The sequence below is a fragment of the Drosophila santomea genome, chromosome X (assembly GCF_016746245.2).
Source record: "Drosophila santomea strain STO CAGO 1482 chromosome X, Prin_Dsan_1.1, whole genome shotgun sequence".
NCBI lineage: Eukaryota > Metazoa > Arthropoda > Insecta > Diptera > Drosophilidae > Drosophila > Drosophila santomea.
Genome location: NC_053021.2, coordinates 19,057,242 through 19,076,636, shown reverse-complemented (window position 1 = coordinate 19,076,636; position 19,395 = coordinate 19,057,242). Strand labels below are relative to the sequence as shown.

General features: G+C 41.1%; 2 protein-coding genes and 1 long non-coding RNA gene across 7 annotated transcripts in view; 2 read left to right on the top strand and 1 right to left on the bottom strand.

Annotated features, from left to right (window-relative positions):
- LOC120455443 overlaps positions 1 to 14,185 on the bottom strand; it is a 67,741-nt gene extending 53,556 nt beyond the window's left edge. The window contains exons 1-3 of one of the 5 annotated variants that reach the window (XM_044006541.1): positions 14,046 to 14,185; positions 10,021 to 10,509; positions 9,722 to 9,930 (exon numbers count right to left, since the gene is read on the bottom strand). The gene's annotated coding sequence lies outside the window, so the exon portion shown is untranslated. Of the gene's footprint in view, positions 1 to 9,721; positions 10,510 to 14,045 lie in introns of all 5 variants that reach the window. The other 4 variants (XM_044006539.1, XM_044006540.1, XM_039641647.2 and 1 more) reach the window with 4 other exon arrangements.
- Positions 1,485 to 2,549, top strand: LOC120455446. The gene has a single exon (XM_039641653.2). It carries the CDS (start codon positions 1,668 to 1,670, stop codon positions 1,899 to 1,901), a length of 234 nt encoding a protein of 77 aa, XP_039497587.1. The 5' UTR covers positions 1,485 to 1,667; the 3' UTR covers positions 1,902 to 2,549.
- On the top strand, positions 6,992 to 11,485 carry LOC120455447. Its single transcript, XR_005616747.2, has 5 exons — positions 6,992 to 7,125; positions 7,409 to 7,495; positions 8,418 to 8,812; positions 11,027 to 11,124; positions 11,454 to 11,485. It is a non-coding gene; the product is annotated as an uncharacterized LOC120455447 (long non-coding RNA).
- Positions 14,186 to 19,395: the final 5,210 nt, after the last annotated feature.

Here is a 19,395-nt window from a genome sequence, read left to right as displayed (position 1 = left end):
CAGCACATTGATAGCCCATTGATAGTTTGTACGACTATAAACAAGTGCACCCCCCATAACCGGCTGATTCCACTTTCAGATATATTTATGTATCTGCCACAGAAGCCACTCCACGAGCAGTTGTCGAGCTCAATTAATGAGCAGCCCACTTAAACCGAATGTGCGTATACTTAATGAAGAAACTTGCACAAAGGCGAGCGCACAAAGCACAATGAGTGAGGTTAACAACACTCGCCGGCGATTCGAGAACCCGGAAAGGGAGTTCGTCGCGACATATCCACCCTTCCAGCCACTTTGATTAACCCTTGAACCATTAATGTTTCAAAAACAAATCTGCATTTATATTTTTACATTTCCCAATTCCAAAGTTTTCAAATTGTATTGCTTAAGGAAAGAGTTTTTTTTAATGTATTTAAAATGTTTTCTAAATGTTCCAAAGAGATATTTGAAATGTTTTTTAAATGTTCCAAAGAGATATTTGAAATGTTTTTTAAATGTGCCAAGAGTTTATATGAAATGTTTTGTTTTCAACGCAATGGGTTAACAACGGATTGGCGTGCAAAGTCCAAATTTTGCCAGCATAAGATCTTCAGAAAGGGCAGTAAGACGGGGAAGTCCAATGCGAACAAAGCATAACGATAAAACGGAGGAGTGCCAACTGGCGATTGCATTCGCCACCCACCCACCGCACGCCCACCTTCCAAAAAATGTGAGAGCAAGCGTGCGAGAGAGTACACCCAAAGAAATAACCCAGTACCTTCTGGAGATCTTTGAAGTTATCATTGAAAATAGAAAACTATTCTAGAATCATAAGGATCTAGAAGTGCAGTTTTGGGGGTACACCGCATTAAAAGTGTTTTTCCGGTGTCTAAAGCACATAGTAGCTTGACTTTTCGCTCAGTGTGCCGTATCAGACCGGTCGTTTTCCCTCTCATTCGCTCCTCTTTGTCGCGCAGACTAGACGAGCCCGCCAGACCAGACCAGACCAGCTGAGGGTGTGTGCGTGCGCGCCGCATGGCAATGCCGTGGATGGCGCGCGGTTGTTGTAGCTCCAAGTTGTTGGCATACCCTGGGTTTTTGAAAAAGTCACACAAGTGGTCGGGAAAAGGTTTACGAGCCAATATTTGCCCACACAAAATGTTCAAACAATTTTAAATGTATTATTTTAAAAATTAAATGTATAGCGCCAGATGTTCAAATTGCGACTTAAATTCATGTATATAACTAGCTTTGCTACAGTTAAGAAGTTATAGTAATAAATGCGCATATATAAGCATAAATATCCACTGATGCAATTTGAATGTTTTCCATCATCAAATGTATATACCAATCTCAAGGTATGCTCTTCTACTGCAGGGTATTCGCTCAGTCGCCTCAGTCGTCTGAGAAGGTTCTACTCTTTGTGCTTGGCTTGTTTTTGTTTTTTGTTTTGGTCGTTGACGTTGCGGCGTCGCTTCTAGCAATCCGCACAGTTCGCATCGAGACTCCGAGCAGAGCGGCAGTCGCTCCAGTTGCAGTTGCAGATAGAGATACAAGTACAGATACATCTACATCAACAGATATAGATACAGATACAGATACAGAAGCGGATCGAGACTAAAGCCACAGCATATAGCTTCTTTGGCCAACTTTAAAACTCAACCAGTGCAGGAAAAAGCAGCGTGAAAATGCCGTTCCCCATCCATCCGCCCAAGCAGATGCCCTGCCCCCACTGGCAGCACTTCCCCATCAGTCCCGTGGACAGTAAGCCGAATCCATTCGATACCGTGGGCGGTGCGGCGGCAGCGGCCACCCAGGTCAACATTGGGGTTAACAAGCCACCGGAGCCGGTATCCTATCGCTATTGCTTGCAGTGCAAGAACTCCGGCAAGGAGCCATCGAATCCCGCTGACAGGGAGTAGTAGCCCCAAAACCGTGGAGGTGACCCATCCATCCAAGCAATCAGCCATCACCTGTAATCAGCCACTTCAATAGAGGACGCACTTGGAAGCCAATTAAAAAGGAAAACGAAAATAATCGTAGTAATCACAGAACAAAGTTTTGATTTCACGAGATATAGCACCCTGCTTTCTTTATATCCCATACAAACAATCCAACCAATTTTTTTTTCTGTGCTGCTACTTCTGTTTTTCTATATAAAAATGGATCTGAGTTTAAAGGTTACGCATAAAACGGTATAATTAAATCAGATTTCTTAATTTAAATCTGATATTTGTGAAACAGTGAACATAAGTTAATGTGGTCTACTATAAGAAGGTCAGGTCAGCAGATCAATTTTCGTATCAGGTCCAAACGCAGCCCAATTTTTTTCTGTGTTGTTATTATTTAACCTAACCTAAGCACATGTTCCATTAATTTTTTTGGTTGGCCATTTACGCAAAGTGTTTTTTTTTTCGATGTAATTAAGCTAAGCATTTTGTACGTATTTAATTTGTATTTAGAGCTAAAGACTACAGTTTATACTGTTTATGAATTTATGAATTTTTTATATATCTGTATAAGAGAAGCGCAAATAAACGCACGACGCATTTAAAAAACGAGTTCTACACAAATACACACGCACTCCCCAACATACATACATATACCATATGCTCTCTCTTATTTTGATTCCAAACTCAGACTTTGTTTGGTTCTGTTTCCACTTCATTCGACTTTTGGGGTCTGTGTTTTTATGTTTATCAACATTCTTCAAGGTCACCGATTGGAGCGAGAATCGAAAAAAAGGTGCGATAAGAGCGGCTTGAGATTTGAGGTTTTGATTTGGAAAATTCGGGAATAGTCGGATGATTCTTCTTTCGCCTGTCGCATAGACAAAGTTCAACAAACCGATTGAAATGAAGGCGAAGAGAGTGAAAAGCACAGCTGATGAATAAAAGGGTGTGGGGAAAAATAATTGCATTTGTTCGCCGCTGCAAAGTAATTGAACACAGTTCTCAGAGAGTTCGTTGATATGCATGCTAAGATGTGCAAGCACTGAAAAAAAAAACTTATAAATTATGATAAAATCATTATCAATATTTACAAATTACTGCTATTCCTAATGCCAAAAAACTGACTAATAAATAAAATATTATTTTGCCAATATATTATTTGCCAAATGAAAGTGAGTACTTTTCTCTGTGTGGCAAATTATTTCTGTTAAGATGTGTGCTTTCAGAACCGCACTATATTTAACCTTATCGCGTGAGTCGGCGAGTGCGTGTGCGAAAAAACCTTTGCAAATGCTGACATCCGAATATTTCGTGATATTCGTCCTATTCGCAAATAGGTGATATTAGAGTTTCCAAATGACACGGTTTAGTTCTCCATTTTCGGACTTTACAATTGCGGCCTTTTGCCCAAATTAGTAATTTACGGCACAAATTTTCGGGGCTTATCTCCGCTGATACGGGCATTATCTAACTTCGAGTCTAGCCAACGTGCCCCCTAAAATAACGCACACAAATAAGAAGATATGAAAGTGCAGATAAACGTGAAAACAAACATACGATGTACATAAGTAAACATATAACTAGGAATCCAAATTGAACTATTTATACCCTTTAATATTTATTTTGGTTGTATTTTATGTTTCTTATCGATAAAAACTACATTTACTATTCGTCAAAGTGCATATTTTTTCGACAAACAAATGATCTGTGAACGCACGAATATATTTGCATTTCATATGTAAAAATAGTTTTCTTTATGCAGGAATCATAATTACACTCTGGCATTCTATACATCGCTGATCGTGAATTTTTTGCTTTTATTGGCATACATAAAGCTTTCACGAACGATGGAGCTTCGAAAAGCTTCCTTTTCAAATAAATTGTCTAACGAACACCAGCAATGCTGTTAAATTTCCGCTCCATTCGCTATTTACAAGTGTTTTTCATCATATAACTAAAGAAATCATATGGCTAAAATAGCTCAGTTCGATTTCTTATGGGCATTTAAATCATAACTTGACTAAAAATGATTATCGCTAGTAAGAATGTCCATTTTTGAAATACAGTTTGATTGGAATGAGGCATGACATTTCATATTTGGACCAATGTTTCGAATGTTCTGATCAAAATACTGATTAAATATCAGCAATAATTGCAAAAAAACAGAAAAACGATTTTCTGCAAAAATCATCAAAAAAAAATTAAAAAAAAATAGAATCTCAATTTTTAAACATAGTTTGATTGGAAATTTAATTACGAGCTGGACGAGGTATCGCTTTTCATATTTGGACCATTATTACTAATTTTGTGGCAAACAACTTATTGTGTTTGGAGAATGACTTCATTTGGCTGAACTACGGTATGTAAAAATGGCATTTTCATTTAAAACGAAAGCGATCACAATCCTGCTGATTTATGGAAATGTGTATTTTCAAGCTAGAAAGAGCTTGCATCCTTGCATTCGCATGGCCAGCACTGCTTGCGAAAGCTCTCTCAGTGGGCAGAAGCTTTCTCGCTCGTCTCTCTGGCGGCGGCATGCGCTCTCTGCAGAGCTCCTGCGACGCTCCCCGTTAGCTTTTTAATCATGTGGGACCGCTCTGGTCGGCTTGCACCTCCGGCGCAGCTTCCTGTTCGTCCTGCTTTGCGTCGTGCGTCCCTCGCCACCATCGCAAGCACTCGCTTTTGGCGAAGGGAGCCGACGCAACAGCAACAGCAGCCGCAGAGTAGAAGCAGCAGCAGCAGCAGAAGCCGCAGCGGAGGAGCCGCAGCAGAGAAGCCGCAGCAGTCGCAAACGCGCAAGCAGCAGCCACAGTCGCAGTCGCAGGCAGTCGCAAGCAGAGCAGCAAGCAGTTGCAAGGGCGCCGCCTCCGTCGAGTTGAGTCCTAGTTCGATTTTCACGCTTTTCCTGCATTTCGCCCATTTTGGCTCTGGTTGCGTTTCTATTTCCACGTTGATTTCATTTATTTTTTTCTGGCTTCTTTGCCAGCGTTTTACGCATTAGTAACGTGTCCTGATTTTGACAGTGGCATGACAGGAAATAAACCAAAACGCAGCGGCAGCAGCAGCAGTGAGTGGCACAACGGTAATTCGCAGTGTGCCAAATTGCGAATTTCTCCCTCTCTTACTCCTCTATCCCTCCTACTCTTACTCTCACTCTTACTCTCTCTCTCTCTCTGCTCCTGTTTGTTGCCCACTTTTTTTTTGCCAGTGTGTGTGTGTGTGTTTCTAGTGTTTTTTTTTGTTGTTGTGCGAAAAAGAGAAATAAAGTGCGTAAAAATTCACAGTATCATTAATTAACAGTTGTTTTCCCTTTTGGGTCGCAACAGGAGCTATCCCGCTCCCCCCGCGCTCTCACATTAATGGGTGTGTGTTGTTGGTTTTGTCCTAGGCCGAGTGCTTGTTGTTGTTTTTTTTTCCGAGTGTGTGTCTGTGTGTGTGTTTCTGTGTGCGTGAGTAGGTGGCAAGCAATAAAATTTCATAATGGTTGTTGTACCAGCTAACACAAAAGCACTCTTACCGAATTAATTCAATTAGAAAACAAAACAAGGCGTAATAAAAATTATAAAACACCACATAAACGGGTTATAAAATTCTCGGGCCGTAAAGGATGCACAAATGGCAAAGTTGAAGCGATGGCAAACGAGAACTTCCGCTGATAAAGTGACCCAAATATGGCGAGCCAAACCACACATGTTCCTGAAAATTCATTAAATCATAGAAGGAAAAGGGTAACAGCGGAAAAGCATCAATAAATGGAATATATCTAAGTGAAATGATTTAACTGCAGCTCAAAAGCATCAACGAACTATACAAGTAATTTGTTATTTAAAACAACAATTTCGGATGTGTAAAACTGAAAAATCGAAATCTTTAAAGATGCCGCATACCACTAATAATTATTAATGAACACAAGCCATAAACACAAGTTAATTACCATAAAGTACTAATGAAAACCCCTTTTAATGACTTTTTAAAAATAAAAGAACATTCCGTTCGACCATAAACCAATGATGACCAATGAAATCGTATTAAAGAAAAGAACAAATTAAAAAACCTCCCTTTATCTGGCTGTAAAAATTAAGCGAGACGCAAAATGCAGAAAATGCGGAAAATGCCCAACTGAAAACAGTGTCATTTGGTGGTATTCTTTTGTGTGGGAAAGGTTAGGACCGCCCCGCCCCATGGGACTTACTACTTCGCTACACCGCCCACTTTTTTAAAGCCGTCTTTTGTCCACATTTCCCACGCCCAGCTGCCACCCACCGCTTTCTTATCGCCAAAGAGTCACGTTTTTGACCCATTTTCACATGCTGGTGGCTGGTGCCTGGTGCCTAAGCCCATACAGATGGCATAAAAGCTGCTCCGAGTCCTCTTCTACCCCCATTAACCCATGCAGCCAGCCACTTAACCCTCGAGTGGCTCTCGCTGATGTAATGCCATTCGATTTGATTTGCCATGGTTAACCAGATTTGCTTGCCACAGCCATTCGGCATTTTGCGGCTGCTATTGCCTAGTCTTACACTCGAAAAACTACACAAAACCAGGCATGGCACTTTCAGCCTTTCAGAAATGTATTATCTATTTACTTTGCTTTTCGATTGATCTCAACATTAAAGTATTACTTATGATCTCTGCTAGTATTTAATTCAAATATAAACCAATACAGCCAAAACCCTTAATTATTCACAGTGTATGCGGCTGTGTATGTGTGTAGGTTAGGTTGATTACTAGCCACATGGTTGACGATAAGTCAGTAAGTTGATGGCCCCAATTTGCGTACGACTCTAATTTGTTTGTTGTGTTCTTTATTTTTCGGCTCCCATTAGTAAACCATTGGTCCAGCGGTTGACCATCGCCGTGTTGCTCGGCCAATTCCCCAGTCGCCGCAATGAACCACTGACACGCCCTCGGCGCTTTTCTATTTGGGCTATCCGGGTATCTGGCCATCTAGCCAGCTGGCCAAGCCATTGGAGCCATCCATCCCCAGTCGGACCCAGCCTCACTCAATTCAACGCACGTGCCTGGTCCTAGAACTGGAAAGCAGTACAACTGGCAGTATAGCTGGACAACTGAAAAACCACTGGACAACTGAAAAACCACTGGGCAACTGAAAAACCACTGAGCAACTGAAAAACCACTGAGGTCCTTCCACAGGCTCACGCACACAGGCGCAAGCAACAGGACTCGTTTATCGGTGAGTATGCCACGGAGGATTCCGATTTCGAGTTTGTTTCGACTATGGAGGATCACAGCGGTTGGTCCTTTACAAAGGATATGAATATTGAACAAAAAACTGAGCGCAATCACAAAGCTATTGCAAACAAAAGCCACGTGCATCCTGTTGTGCAGCACAATATTTTGTAATAGCCTTTTTTGTTAGGCAAGAGGCATTCCAACGCCGTTTGATCCTCCACCCACATTGAGTCGTACATAACCGGCTAGAACCCGGACTCACCTGTATCACATCCTCTTTCCAGGCAGCCCCTCGGTTGGGCGCCACGCCAAACTGGCCCATCAATTTTGGTTCTCCTACCCGCCACCGGGCGCTGGCGGCGGTTCCTCAAGTGAGTCTTACGGGTTGCGCATGCGGGGCAGCACCTTGGACCCTCCACCTCCAACTCCACTATTACTACTCGTAATACTTCCCATCCCAACACCCCCTTTTAAAAAAGAAAAAAAAAACAATACCGATTCCCACATCGTTTGTGTTGTTCGTCCCTCGATGTCTATGTAATCAGATTGATCGATATAACCGAAAGTTATAATACGATGGTAATTCATTAATATACATATATAGCCCGTGTATAGTCTAGAGGGAGTGCGATTATCGTTTGTTCTTTGGTTCCACTTCTTTTTTGTATGACTAGGCCATCCTGTGAGTCCTCTCTCTCTCTCTGTATATCTATCTGTATTTAACATATATATGTATCTTGTCTGTACGTATGTATATGTCTGTATGTGGTACGTTTGTTAAGTGACTCCTCTTAGATGTAAAGGCAACTCAAATAACTCTCTTTCTCTCTCTTTACAAACATATATGTATGTATAGTCGATGACTCCCATACCCCTTTGTTCTTAATATTACATAGGTATAACCATATATATTTTGCCACATACCATATATATATATATATAATAATATAGCTTAATATAGCGTAGTCAAGGCCCAGAAAACCAGAGCCAAAGAGAGAGGTAATCCGGCTTGATGGATAAATTGGTGGATTATGATCCCTGATTTGCCTTGGTTTTCTATCATTCGATAGTCCACATAAATAGACTTCATTTTGGGGCTGGCCAAATTGCTTTTATTACAAATTTTACATTAAAATACTCAACAAATGATGTCTATTGGCTCTCCCCAATTAATAAACATAAGATTTAGTTCCGATTTAAGTACGAAATAATTGAAGATTTATTTTTTGTACTTCTTTTCTTTGCTCTTCTTTGATTGATATTGTCTTCTATGTTCAACACACAATAAAAAAGGAATCACAAAACTAAGGAATCAAGTCTAACCAATACGAAATACAAACGAAAGAATACAAAAACTAAGAAATTACTGAATCAAATCGAAAACTTTTACCAAAAACCGAGTTCTTTCCCACTCAGTCTCTCCTCTCTTTCTATCTGCCTATATGTCTATCTCTTGCTTAAAAGACACACTCAGACACACCGCACTCACCTAACTAACTAACTAACGGTACTAATTCCATTCCAATCGTTCCGGTACGCGTCGCGATCGCGATCGCGTATATAATCAATTGCCAAATTCGACAAGAATCGTTACTAAAATCGAATCAAAATCAAATTCGACACAACAAGAACAACATCATCACCACAAAGTACAACATCAGAAAAAAAACATCAAATAACACATTGAGGTAAGGAAGAATTTCTTTCTCTTTCTGTCTCACACAACCCGCCTCTCTCCGTATCCGTCTCCGTCTCTCTCTGCCTCTGTCTCTGTCTTTGTCTCTCTCTGGTCTCGTAGTGTTGGCTCAAATGGAAATAGAAACCATTAGGCCACAAGCAGATCCCCATTAGTAACCCCCATAGACCAAATGAAACCAAGTACAATAAGAACCACCCACCGCCCCCGCCCCCAACCCGTACATAGCGAGTTCCGTTACTCCGCTGTTCCGTTCCGTTGGTTGTTCCGTTACGTTACGTGTAGTTCGTTTTGTTCCACATTCCTTGTTTCCCCTTAGTTATCTTACGTTTTTCGGTTGGTTTTCGTTTTTGCATTTTTCGTAGAGCTTTGATGATGATGATGATAATAATAATAGTGACACTACGATGATGATACATGATACTACAAAATGATGGCCCTGATGCGTCTGTGTGTGTGTATGTGTGTGCAAGTAGTTTGTGAATGGAACGGGGTCAAAGGTGGGCCAGGTGGGCCAAGTGGGCCAGGTGTTAACTTGTCGCGCCCAGCGTGCCGCACTCGGGCCTCTTTGAAGTCATCCAAAGGGTAGAACGAGATAATTGCATACGCTTGAAGCTTTGGAAAAGGTTAAACAGATAACTAGAATGCGAAATGAGTAAACTGTGTAGCAACCATTTGCGTATTTGCCCAGGCTTGGGGCTAAAACCATGTTAAGGAAAGCAAACCGGTTTTGTTATTTGTGCATAGAACATATATTTTTGTTTAGACACTTGTGTAAATAACTAAAAAGTAATAGCTTTGTATATAACTTGAGAAGTTCGCTTTTAATTTCTGCAATGATGATTCCTATGATCAATTTTAATCCACCACAACACAGTGACTCAAATAAGTGTTTACTCACCGCTTGTGACGCACTTGGTGAACTCTTGTGCTCCTGTGCTCTTGTGGTGGGTTGAATCGGTTGAAGCCAAGGCCAAAGCTCAAAGCTCAAATATTCATGGGAAGCATAAATGCACGAGGAAAGCAAAACGACTGGCAGGCAAACCAAATGGAATGTGTTGAGTGTTAGTCGTTAGTCGAGTAGAGACCGCTCCTCAATGTGGGAATGCTCTGGAAAAATAATAAAACAGAGGACCAAACACACCATTATAATTATAATCAAATAATTAACGAGCGTGGGAAATATAACAAAATACAAACCAATCATGTGCAGATGTTCAAATTTCTATTGATATTGACGTGACGTGGTGAAGTGACTTTAATGCAAGCAGTGTGCCCACCGCAATTTCTAATTTCGTGCGTGACTTGGTCACACTACCGCAAAATGCATATCTGTGCGGTTGCCGCGAACACTCGCAGCTGGGCATTAATCCTTCCGAGAAGATGACACTAATTGGGCTGCGGTCAACTTTGGTTGTGTTTAGTGTTTAGTGTGTTTTGGGTTCAGTGTTCAGTGTTCAGTGTTCAGTGTTCAGTTTAGCTTTATGTTTTTAGTGGGCCGCCTGTTGGTGCTCAGCGTCAGTTTCGCCTGGTTCTTCGGCCGCAACTGACGACTGTTGATTCCGTGTGGGCTTTTCACCTGTCGAACGGTGCAAATTAGTATGACACCGCCTCGGCTGAGTCGCTACTTGATGGCAGTGCGTGGCGGGCGCGATGGGGAGCAGCGTAAGTAGGGGGCGTGGCCTTGAACTGTGTATATAAATATATATATACAAATGTATATATATGAAGACATATATTTGTAGTTGCTAGCGTGTGCGTGCGTGTGTATAAGAGTGCGAGCTGTAGATGTGCATGCTGCAAGTTGTTTTTATCAACCTTTAGCACTTTTCGACATGCATGTTTAGCGCTTGAGTAGAGGATGACAGTAAAATATTTGCAAATTGAAATACCATAATGAGAATCGATTGAAACAGTTTCAACATTGCCTCTTTCTCTCCCCCGTCTCTCTCTCTTTCTCTTTCTATTCTTACTGTTTTCGTGGATTATTTTTATGTTTTTGTGTAAATATTTTTTTAACATTAATGTTTATCTTACATTTGTTTTCTACATTTTCTGTGTCATGTTTTGCTACTATCCATTTATTGAAATATATTTTGATGTGTTCTTCAACGTTGATGCATTTTACTTGCCTAATTTACTACTTCATTTACTATTATTTCCCTTATTTGTTATCAATTTTTAACACTTTCCTTAAATTATATAGACAGCAAGAACTCGCAGACCGACGAAGAGAAGCAGCGCGATCGACAGCGAAACGAGCGCGAGGCGAAAAAGGAAGAGCAGGACGCTATCAACTACAAGGTGAGTGTGTGTGTGTGTGCCTCTCTCTGTCTGCCTTCTCCCTATCTCTTTCTGTCGCGGCCAATTCGGTGTGCGTGTGTGTGTGTGTCTACCGCGCGTGCAAACAAATTAACAATTTGATAAAGCCAAAGTAATCCCTCACAAAAAACAAAAAAAAAAGAAAAGAATACCAAGAAAAATTCAAAAAAAATATATATATATATGAGAAAAGAAAGCAAATCCAAATGAAGCAGTAATTGAAAATGCAACAGCAATAATAACGATGGCCATGCGATAATCCATTAAACCTGATAGTAAGAATGCACTTTGCGACAATTGCATGCAAACAGCGCGACAAGGAGCAACGCGAGGCCCGTCTGCTGGACTTTGAGATACGCCGCCAGCAGAAGCGGGACGAGCAGCAGCAGCAGCGCCAGCAGCAGCAGCAACTGCAGCAGCACCGCGAGCAGCAGCATCAGCAGCACCAACAGCATCAGCAGCAGCGCGAGCATCTGCAGCAGCAGCATCGCGATCAGCAGCAGTCCAGCGAGAAAAGTCCGCCCACCTCGTCCACCGCAGCCGCCGCAGCCGCCCACCAGACGCATCCGCATTCGCAGCAGCAGCAGCAGCAGCGGCAGCATTTGCATCTGCAGCAGCAGCATCTGCAGCACCAGCAGTCGCAGCAGCAGCAACAACAACAGTCAACGGGCAGCGGCAGCAGCAACACACCCGTGACCCCCAAGTTGCAGACACCTCCCCCCGATCGATCGCTGCCCCCCGCCTTCCGGAGTCGCTCCATCGAGCGGGAGATTCTCTACGAGCGGAAGCGATTCTCGCAGCCGGAAACCGGCGAGATCAAGGTTTTCCATCACTAACCACCACTAAAACCAAGCCACCGCCCTAACCCCCCTCTTAGTAGCCATGCCCACCCCACCCCACCCCCTTCATCCCATTCGCACCTGCCAGCTGCAACTATTCCATGACTGGAAGGTGGACAAAAGTGCCAGTTGAAGCCTTCAAACTTCTGCTATTGGCATGAGTTATATGTTTTATAGAATAAAGTATATTGTGTATTAATTTTTAAATGTTTCTGATAAAACTAGTTAGTTTAATAGTTTGATTTTATTTATTAACGTTTCTAATTTGCAAGAACATAATTACTTTTATTTTGTATTAATTTTTAAATGTTTCTGATAAAACTAGTTAGTTTAATAGTTCGAATTTATATTAACATTCTTAATTTGCAAAAACATAATTACTTTTATTTTGTATTAATTTTTAAATGTTTCTGATAAAACTAGTTAGTTTAATAGTTTGATTTTATTTATTAACATTCCTAATTTGCAAGAACATAATTACTTTTATTTTGTATTAATTTTTAAATGTTTCTGATAAAACTAGTTAGTGTAATAGTTCGATTTTATTATTTCATTAGTTTCGTATACCTTTTCAAATGTTTACTGAGTAGCATTTAATACTTGGCTTATTTCTTTTCTTTTTTGTAAACTGTATAATTAGTTTTCTTTGTACGAGGGTCGTTTGATAAGTCCGTGACTTTTTGTATTTGCCGCGCACCTGCTCTAAATACAACACTGCTCCTGTCAGCAGTTATCGATTAACAGCTGACTGTAAAATTTTGAGAAAGCTGCGTTTTTTGGTTTGCGTTTTATAGGCATTGAAAGCAGACGATCTCGTGAATTTTAACGAAAATGGAAAAAAGTGAATTTCGTGTGCTAATTAAGCATTATTTTTTGCGTAAAAAATCCATCACCGAAACCAAGGAAAGACTTGATAAATATTATGGGGACTCTGCACCATCAATTTCAATGGTTAAGAAATGGTTTACTGAGTTCCGTTGTGGTCGTACCAGTACAAGTGATGCCGAACGTTCAGGTCGCCCAAAAGAGGTCGTCATGCCAGAAATCGTCGACAAAATCCATGGAATGATATTGGATGATCGGAGAATGAAAGTGCGTGAGGTAGCTGAGGCTGTAGGCATCTCAACTGAACGGGTACATCACATTTTAAATGAATATTTGGACATGAAAAAGCTTTCCGCGCGATGGGTGCCGCGATTGCTCACACACGACCATAAGCGCAACCGTGTGACCATTTCAAAGGAGTGTTTGGCGATGTTCAACCGCAATCCAAACGAATTTTTGCGCCGTTTCGTTACCGTAGACGAAACATGGATCCACCACACCACACCAGAGACCAAAGAACAATCAAGACAGTGGGTTTCTCCGGGTGAACGTGCACCAAAGAAGGCCAAGGTGGGTCTGTCGGCCAACAAGGTCATGGCCACAGTTTTTTGGGATGCACAAGGTATCATTCACATCGATTACCTTGAAAAGGGTAAAACGATCACCGGCGAATATTATTCAGAGCTTTTGGACAGATTCGATATTGATTTGAAGCAGAAACGACCGCATTTGGCGAAAAAAAAAGTGCTGTTCCATCAGGACAATGCACGGGTGCACACGTGTGTAGTCAGCATGGCAAAATTTCATAAATTGGGCTACGAACTGCTACCCCATCCAGCATATTCTCCAGATTTAGCCCCCTGTGACTATTTTTTGTTTCCAAACATGAAGAAATGGCTCGGCGGTAAGAGATTCGGGTCAAATGAAGAGGTCATCACAGAAACAAACGACTATTTTGAGGGCCTTGAGAAAACCTATTATTTGGAAGGAATAAAAAAATTGGAAAAACGCTGGACTAAATGTATAGAGCTAAAAGGAGATTATGTTGAGAAATAAAACGCTTCTTTGACGAAAAAAATATATTTTATTCAAAAAGTCACGGACTTATCAAACGACCCTCGTAGCATAAGAAACTCAAAATAACCCCTCTATCTTAGATCGTGTGAAACACCGCTTTTGTCCACCTTTTCTCCACAATGATGAACCACTTGGCTAAATATACTTTCTTTGGGAACTCACCTTGCACAGGAGCTCGATAGTACGACATCATCATCCTCCACGCAGCAGAACTTCCCTGGCAGCGCAGTCGGGGCGAGCAGAGCAGCGGCAGCAGCGGTAGCCGGGAGCGGAAGCGGAAGCGGGACAGCGGTACCGATAGCAGTTGCAGTAGCAGGAGCGGGAGCGGGACAATCGGCGACATTGGCGGGGCCGCCGGCAACGGCCGCAGCTGCCACAGCTGCGATCATACCGATTCTGCCGCTCGGCGTTGCAACGCTGCGCGATGATTCCACCGAATCCGAGCAGTCCGTGACCTGTGCGCACAACCAGCTCGATGCCTACCACCGCATCATGTGAGTACTACCAAGCTATACACAAAATATATATATTTTACACTCGATAGGGAAAACTAAATTTATAGGAGAGTATAAGAAACTGACTGATACAAAAGCCTACTTACACCTTAAACTATACCATTTATAGATATGTCTATGCCAAACCAAAATTGCTTGACCTGCTATGGATATTGTCCAAAACAGCCATTGTCCAACTTTAAAGCCCTTTGTTCTTACACAATTCTTGTGTAAAAAAATCTTGTCTGATTTTGCACTCGAAAATCAATGAAAGCCAGACGAACATCACATACAAAGTGTGCCGTAATAAAAGAGCGCATTAAATTTGATCATCATCCTGTAAAATGTCCTCGTTCCTATGAAATTGAACTGAATATGGTTCATTGACTGGATTGCCAGCGTGGAAAGGCAGTAAATAAACCGATAAGGGTAACACTCTATTAAACCGATTTTGTGGGTCGTTTTTATGAGCTGAGGAATGAAAAATCACGACAGTAGCTTCGAATTAATTGAACATAAAAATAGCACATTTATTTAATAAGTATGTGCATTTATTTACTTTGGTATTCCATAGGTAACCAATTCAACAGATGTACATATTGAAATGTAAAATAAGTAACTCAAATGAACAAGAAATATTAATGCATAAAGAATGCAGCATCTTATTAAGTGTTCTCGTTAAACAGAATCGGAATATTTGCATTTTCCTCGCATTGTTTGAACTGCGTTTCGCGGCATTAAGTCAGGCCACGTTTTTGTTTTCGTCTTAAATGAAAAGAGCTTTTTCCCCGCCCAAGTGAAATGAGTGATTTTCTTGCCACAATTGTTTTTACGACCCATACAATTAAATAACTACAAGGGGGCATTCAAACAAAACTTTTTGCGAAAAGTTCGCAACGAATCAGAGCTCTGAGTAGTGCACTTAACCCTGAAAAGTATGCTACGAAAGTTGCATGTAGAATCCGTGTAAGTGGCATGTAAAAAGCGAGGCATATCAAGTATACGCCATGTAATCCAACAAGCAGTTGCACTTGCATGCCACAGATGGCGCCCACGTGCAGTGGTCGAGGTGCATTACAAAATACACGCATTAAATGCATTTCAACGGAAATCTGTGTTTGTAATTCCAGTAAGACGCTTGAAGACTAGAAAATATTTGTATATCAATATAAAATGCAGGTTAATTTATTATTCATGTTCTGCTGTAACCTGATTTAAACGCCGCGGTTTCTATTCTAACGTAATTACTAGGCAAGCACTTTGCGCGGTCCTTAAACTGGATGGGAAAATTAGCAAATAACATGCTTCTTCGTTGACCTCAAATTAAAATGGTTAATTTTTTATTAAGGCCATGTCATTAATCGACCTGCCAGGTAAAACCCCACCAGCACACAGGTGCATTTCCTATCGTTTGTAGTCCGGGGAACCGGGGTTTTATTATATTTGATTCGGCACAGCCTGCAGTATGCAGTCTGCAGTCTGCAGTCTACAGTCCGCAGTTCCGGCAATCGGTTCGAAATTGAGGCATTTACCCGGCACATCATCTTACATTTATGTAAGCAAGCAAAATCCGAAACGCAATCAATTGTCGTGAGTAAGTGTCTTTTAATTGCTACGGGTTTCGGCGAATTAATTTTGCCTGCCGAGCGACAAGTGCAATTTAATATTCCCATGCAGTTAGCGCACACACTTTATATATTAAACACTTATAGCCATAGAAAGCTGGCCGGCGTGTTTGTTATGGCCTTTGGCAAATGACTTCTTTGCACTTATCCATTATTCATTATTACTGAGGCGCCATTTGTGCAATATTTGGATTCGTTCCAGCCCGGTCCCCAGGCCAATGCATTAGCCGCAGTCCTTGGCCATTTATTTCGATCAGAAAAGGGTGGCTTATAATGGTGCTTTCAGAGTGTTTCGATGCAGTTTCTTTTAAAAGCTGGCTTCGCTCACTAATGGTTTTTTAATCCGTTTTTAGACATTTCCTATCTACAAAGTAAAGTCTATATAAAATACCATAACTTTATTTTTACTTAATATTATTTATTTATTTATTTAAAACACGCATTGTTTTGTTATACGTGGGCGTTTTTTTTCTTTCTGCTTACGATTCACTCCACGAATTTGGTTGCACCAAAAGTGAATTTATATTGCCTACTTAAGTGGGCAGCCAGGGACTCTGGAGTCTGTGGTGCTGAGGAACTTTAAAGATGAGTACTTATAGGGTATTTATGTGTCAGCTAAAACATATACATATGCACGTGTGTGCAGCATATAAACGAGAGCACATACATATATGCATCTTACCAGAAGGAAAGGCCATGTAGGCCCCAGAGCATAAGCCGAAAAGGCAATCTCGTAAAAAACACGCATTTCCATCCATCTGTAGTACTACACACTCGCACACTCACTCACACACACACACACACGAATGCAGGACACTGAAACACACTCCACTTACACCAATACACCCGCAAGAATCCAACACACACACACACACACACACATAAGCACACTGGCTTTTCCACACTCCCACTTGGAGAATAAAGAAACATGCCGGGCCAATTTGCAACCGCAAAAGAAGAATACTTTAGGGAAGGGTACTAAAGAGATAGGGAAACCCAGAAGAAAGCAAACGAGAGCAAAGGACCAAGTGAAAGAGAGCAAGGATATGGCAAGGCAAGGCAAGGCAGGAGAGGGGGCGGCGGGAATGGCGGCTTTTTTGAACTGGGACACGTGCGTTTAGGGCCAAAATTCACCACAAAAACAGAGAGCAGCCGAAAAAAGCTCCGTTGCTCGCAAAATTGCGCGCGCTGGCTCTCCCTCTCCCTTTCCCTCTCCCTCTCCCTCTTTTCTGTGATGGCATCTCTTTCCCCAAAGTGTTTAAAAATTTAAATACTAGCTGAGGCGCCTTAATAATTAATGAAACATTGTCTTTTGAAAGTCTATCTTTCTTATAAGTTTAGAGCTACACTTGCTGGTAACAAACAAACAAATGTGCATAATTTGTTAAAGAAAAGTACATATATAATTAAAGTAACACATAAAGTACATTTTATATTTCCTTGTAGGGTATTTCCTTGTCGACTTGGCAGTTCACTGTTTTATTCTCGTTTTGTTGTTTCTCTGCTGTTTCCTTTGGGCTGCAAATAACACGTGCATTTGTCGTAGCTGCCGCCCACCCAGCGTCGTACGCCCATCGGCCTTCACCACCCACCACCCACCAGTCCGCCCAACCGCCCACCTCCCAAAAAGTGTCGCCTCGCTCTTTCGGCCCGCTCGCAGCGTTCTCTCTCTGTCTCTTTTGCCAATTTTCCTATGCCATCTGCGCTGCCAACTATTGCTAGCCGAAAACTAGCTAACTAGTCGATTAAATATTAAATAACATATTAAAATACAGTTTTTTTTTAGTTTTATTTTTTAAGTAATATTGTACAGGGTGGAGAAATATTCTTAAGAATTACCAAACACTATATAAATATTTGTGATGTAGGAGTTGAGTAACAGATGGTAAATAAAACATTCAAATAATATTTACATAATTTTGCAGATATTTTTTTTCGGTATAAAGGCATTTCAAGTGTTATTTTATAGGATGAAAACAGATTAGTAAGAAATCAAGCCTTGTTTTGTTTTTAAATATTTTTAAAATAGCCAACTTATGCAGCTCTGTTCGCCAAGTTAGCTGCCTTTGCCTCCTCGGTCACTGTTTTGCCATTTGGCTTTCGGCTGGCTGTTTTGCCAGTTTGCATTTTCCGATTTCGGCAGCGAGGCCGAAAAAAGTCGTGTGTGTTGCTCGGCGATTTCGGATTGAGATAGTGAGAAAGTGAGCGAATGGCCGAATGGCAGAATGGGCGAATGAACAACTGAGCGAATGAGCAGCAGTGGAAGTTCTGGTCTTCATTGCGGTGTTACGTGTTTCGCGTGTCAGACGCTTCGGTTCGCGTTGCGCGCGTTCCGTTGGCGGCGACCATTTGGGCGAGATTATTTAATAACAATTTATAAATAATTGTACAACGAGCGCCACAAAGCAAAAAGAAACCGAAACAGCATAACAAAATCGAAGTTCAAACAGTGCGAAAATTCCCCGTTTATTTTGTTGCCAATTTTTTTTCCAAGTTTTGTTTGTTGTGGTGCCAAAAAGTACAACAAAAATACGCATTCGCGTAATACAAAAATGCGCTGCGGCACATAAATACATGGCTTATATGTAAATCTTGGCTGTCAAAAATTGGTGGAACGTTGAAGAGGGGGGGGAAGTGGCTGGAGGGGAGAAGGTGAAAGATGGTTGTAGCAACTATTTAGTTGCGTTTGCCGTTAGCAGTACCGTTACATGTGCTGGCGTGTGTAAACATTGCCGTTACATACGACATACGACATACGACATACGGCAGCCATATTGTTGATGCACTCATAACGCATACGCAATGTGGACCCAACTTCCGGCTAAGCAGCATTTGCTTTCTTTGGCGATTTCAAGTGCATTTCAAAACTCCCAGCACTTACGCTAGGTGATTGTGTGCGTAAGAAAAATAAACCCAAGTTGTAATTGTTTTTTAATAACCTTAAGTGCTAAATTATTTACACATTTTCTAAATCGTTTTTGAATTATTTAAAAGTGCAACTTAAATTTCTTGTTGTTCCAAAGTTCTTAAAAGTTGTAAAGATCAATTTTAAAATCAATTTAAATTATTGTTTTCGAAGGTTTTCTTTAAGCGTTGATGATATGTTGAAGAAATTACTTATTTTATCTATAAAAAGTGCGAAACTTCTAGTTGAAGAAATTACTTATTTTATCCACAAAAAGTGCGAAATTTCTAGTTGAAGTAATTACTTATTTTATCCACAAAAAGTGCGAAATTTCTAGTTCACAAGAAAAGAAGCCCAATTATGCCACGTTTTCCTGTGTTGATGCCTGAAATTTATATGTACATCTATTGAATATTTTGAAAAGGCATCTCTGCATTGTAGGCGGATTTGGGTTACTTCTCTCCACTTGGCTAACACAGATACACACA

Bases quoted from the DNA above. Each gene is read 5' to 3' on its own strand.
- LOC120455446 (XM_039641653.2), top strand. From the start codon at position 1,668: ATGCCGTTCCCCATCCATCCGCCCAAGCAGATGCCCTGCCCCCACTGG.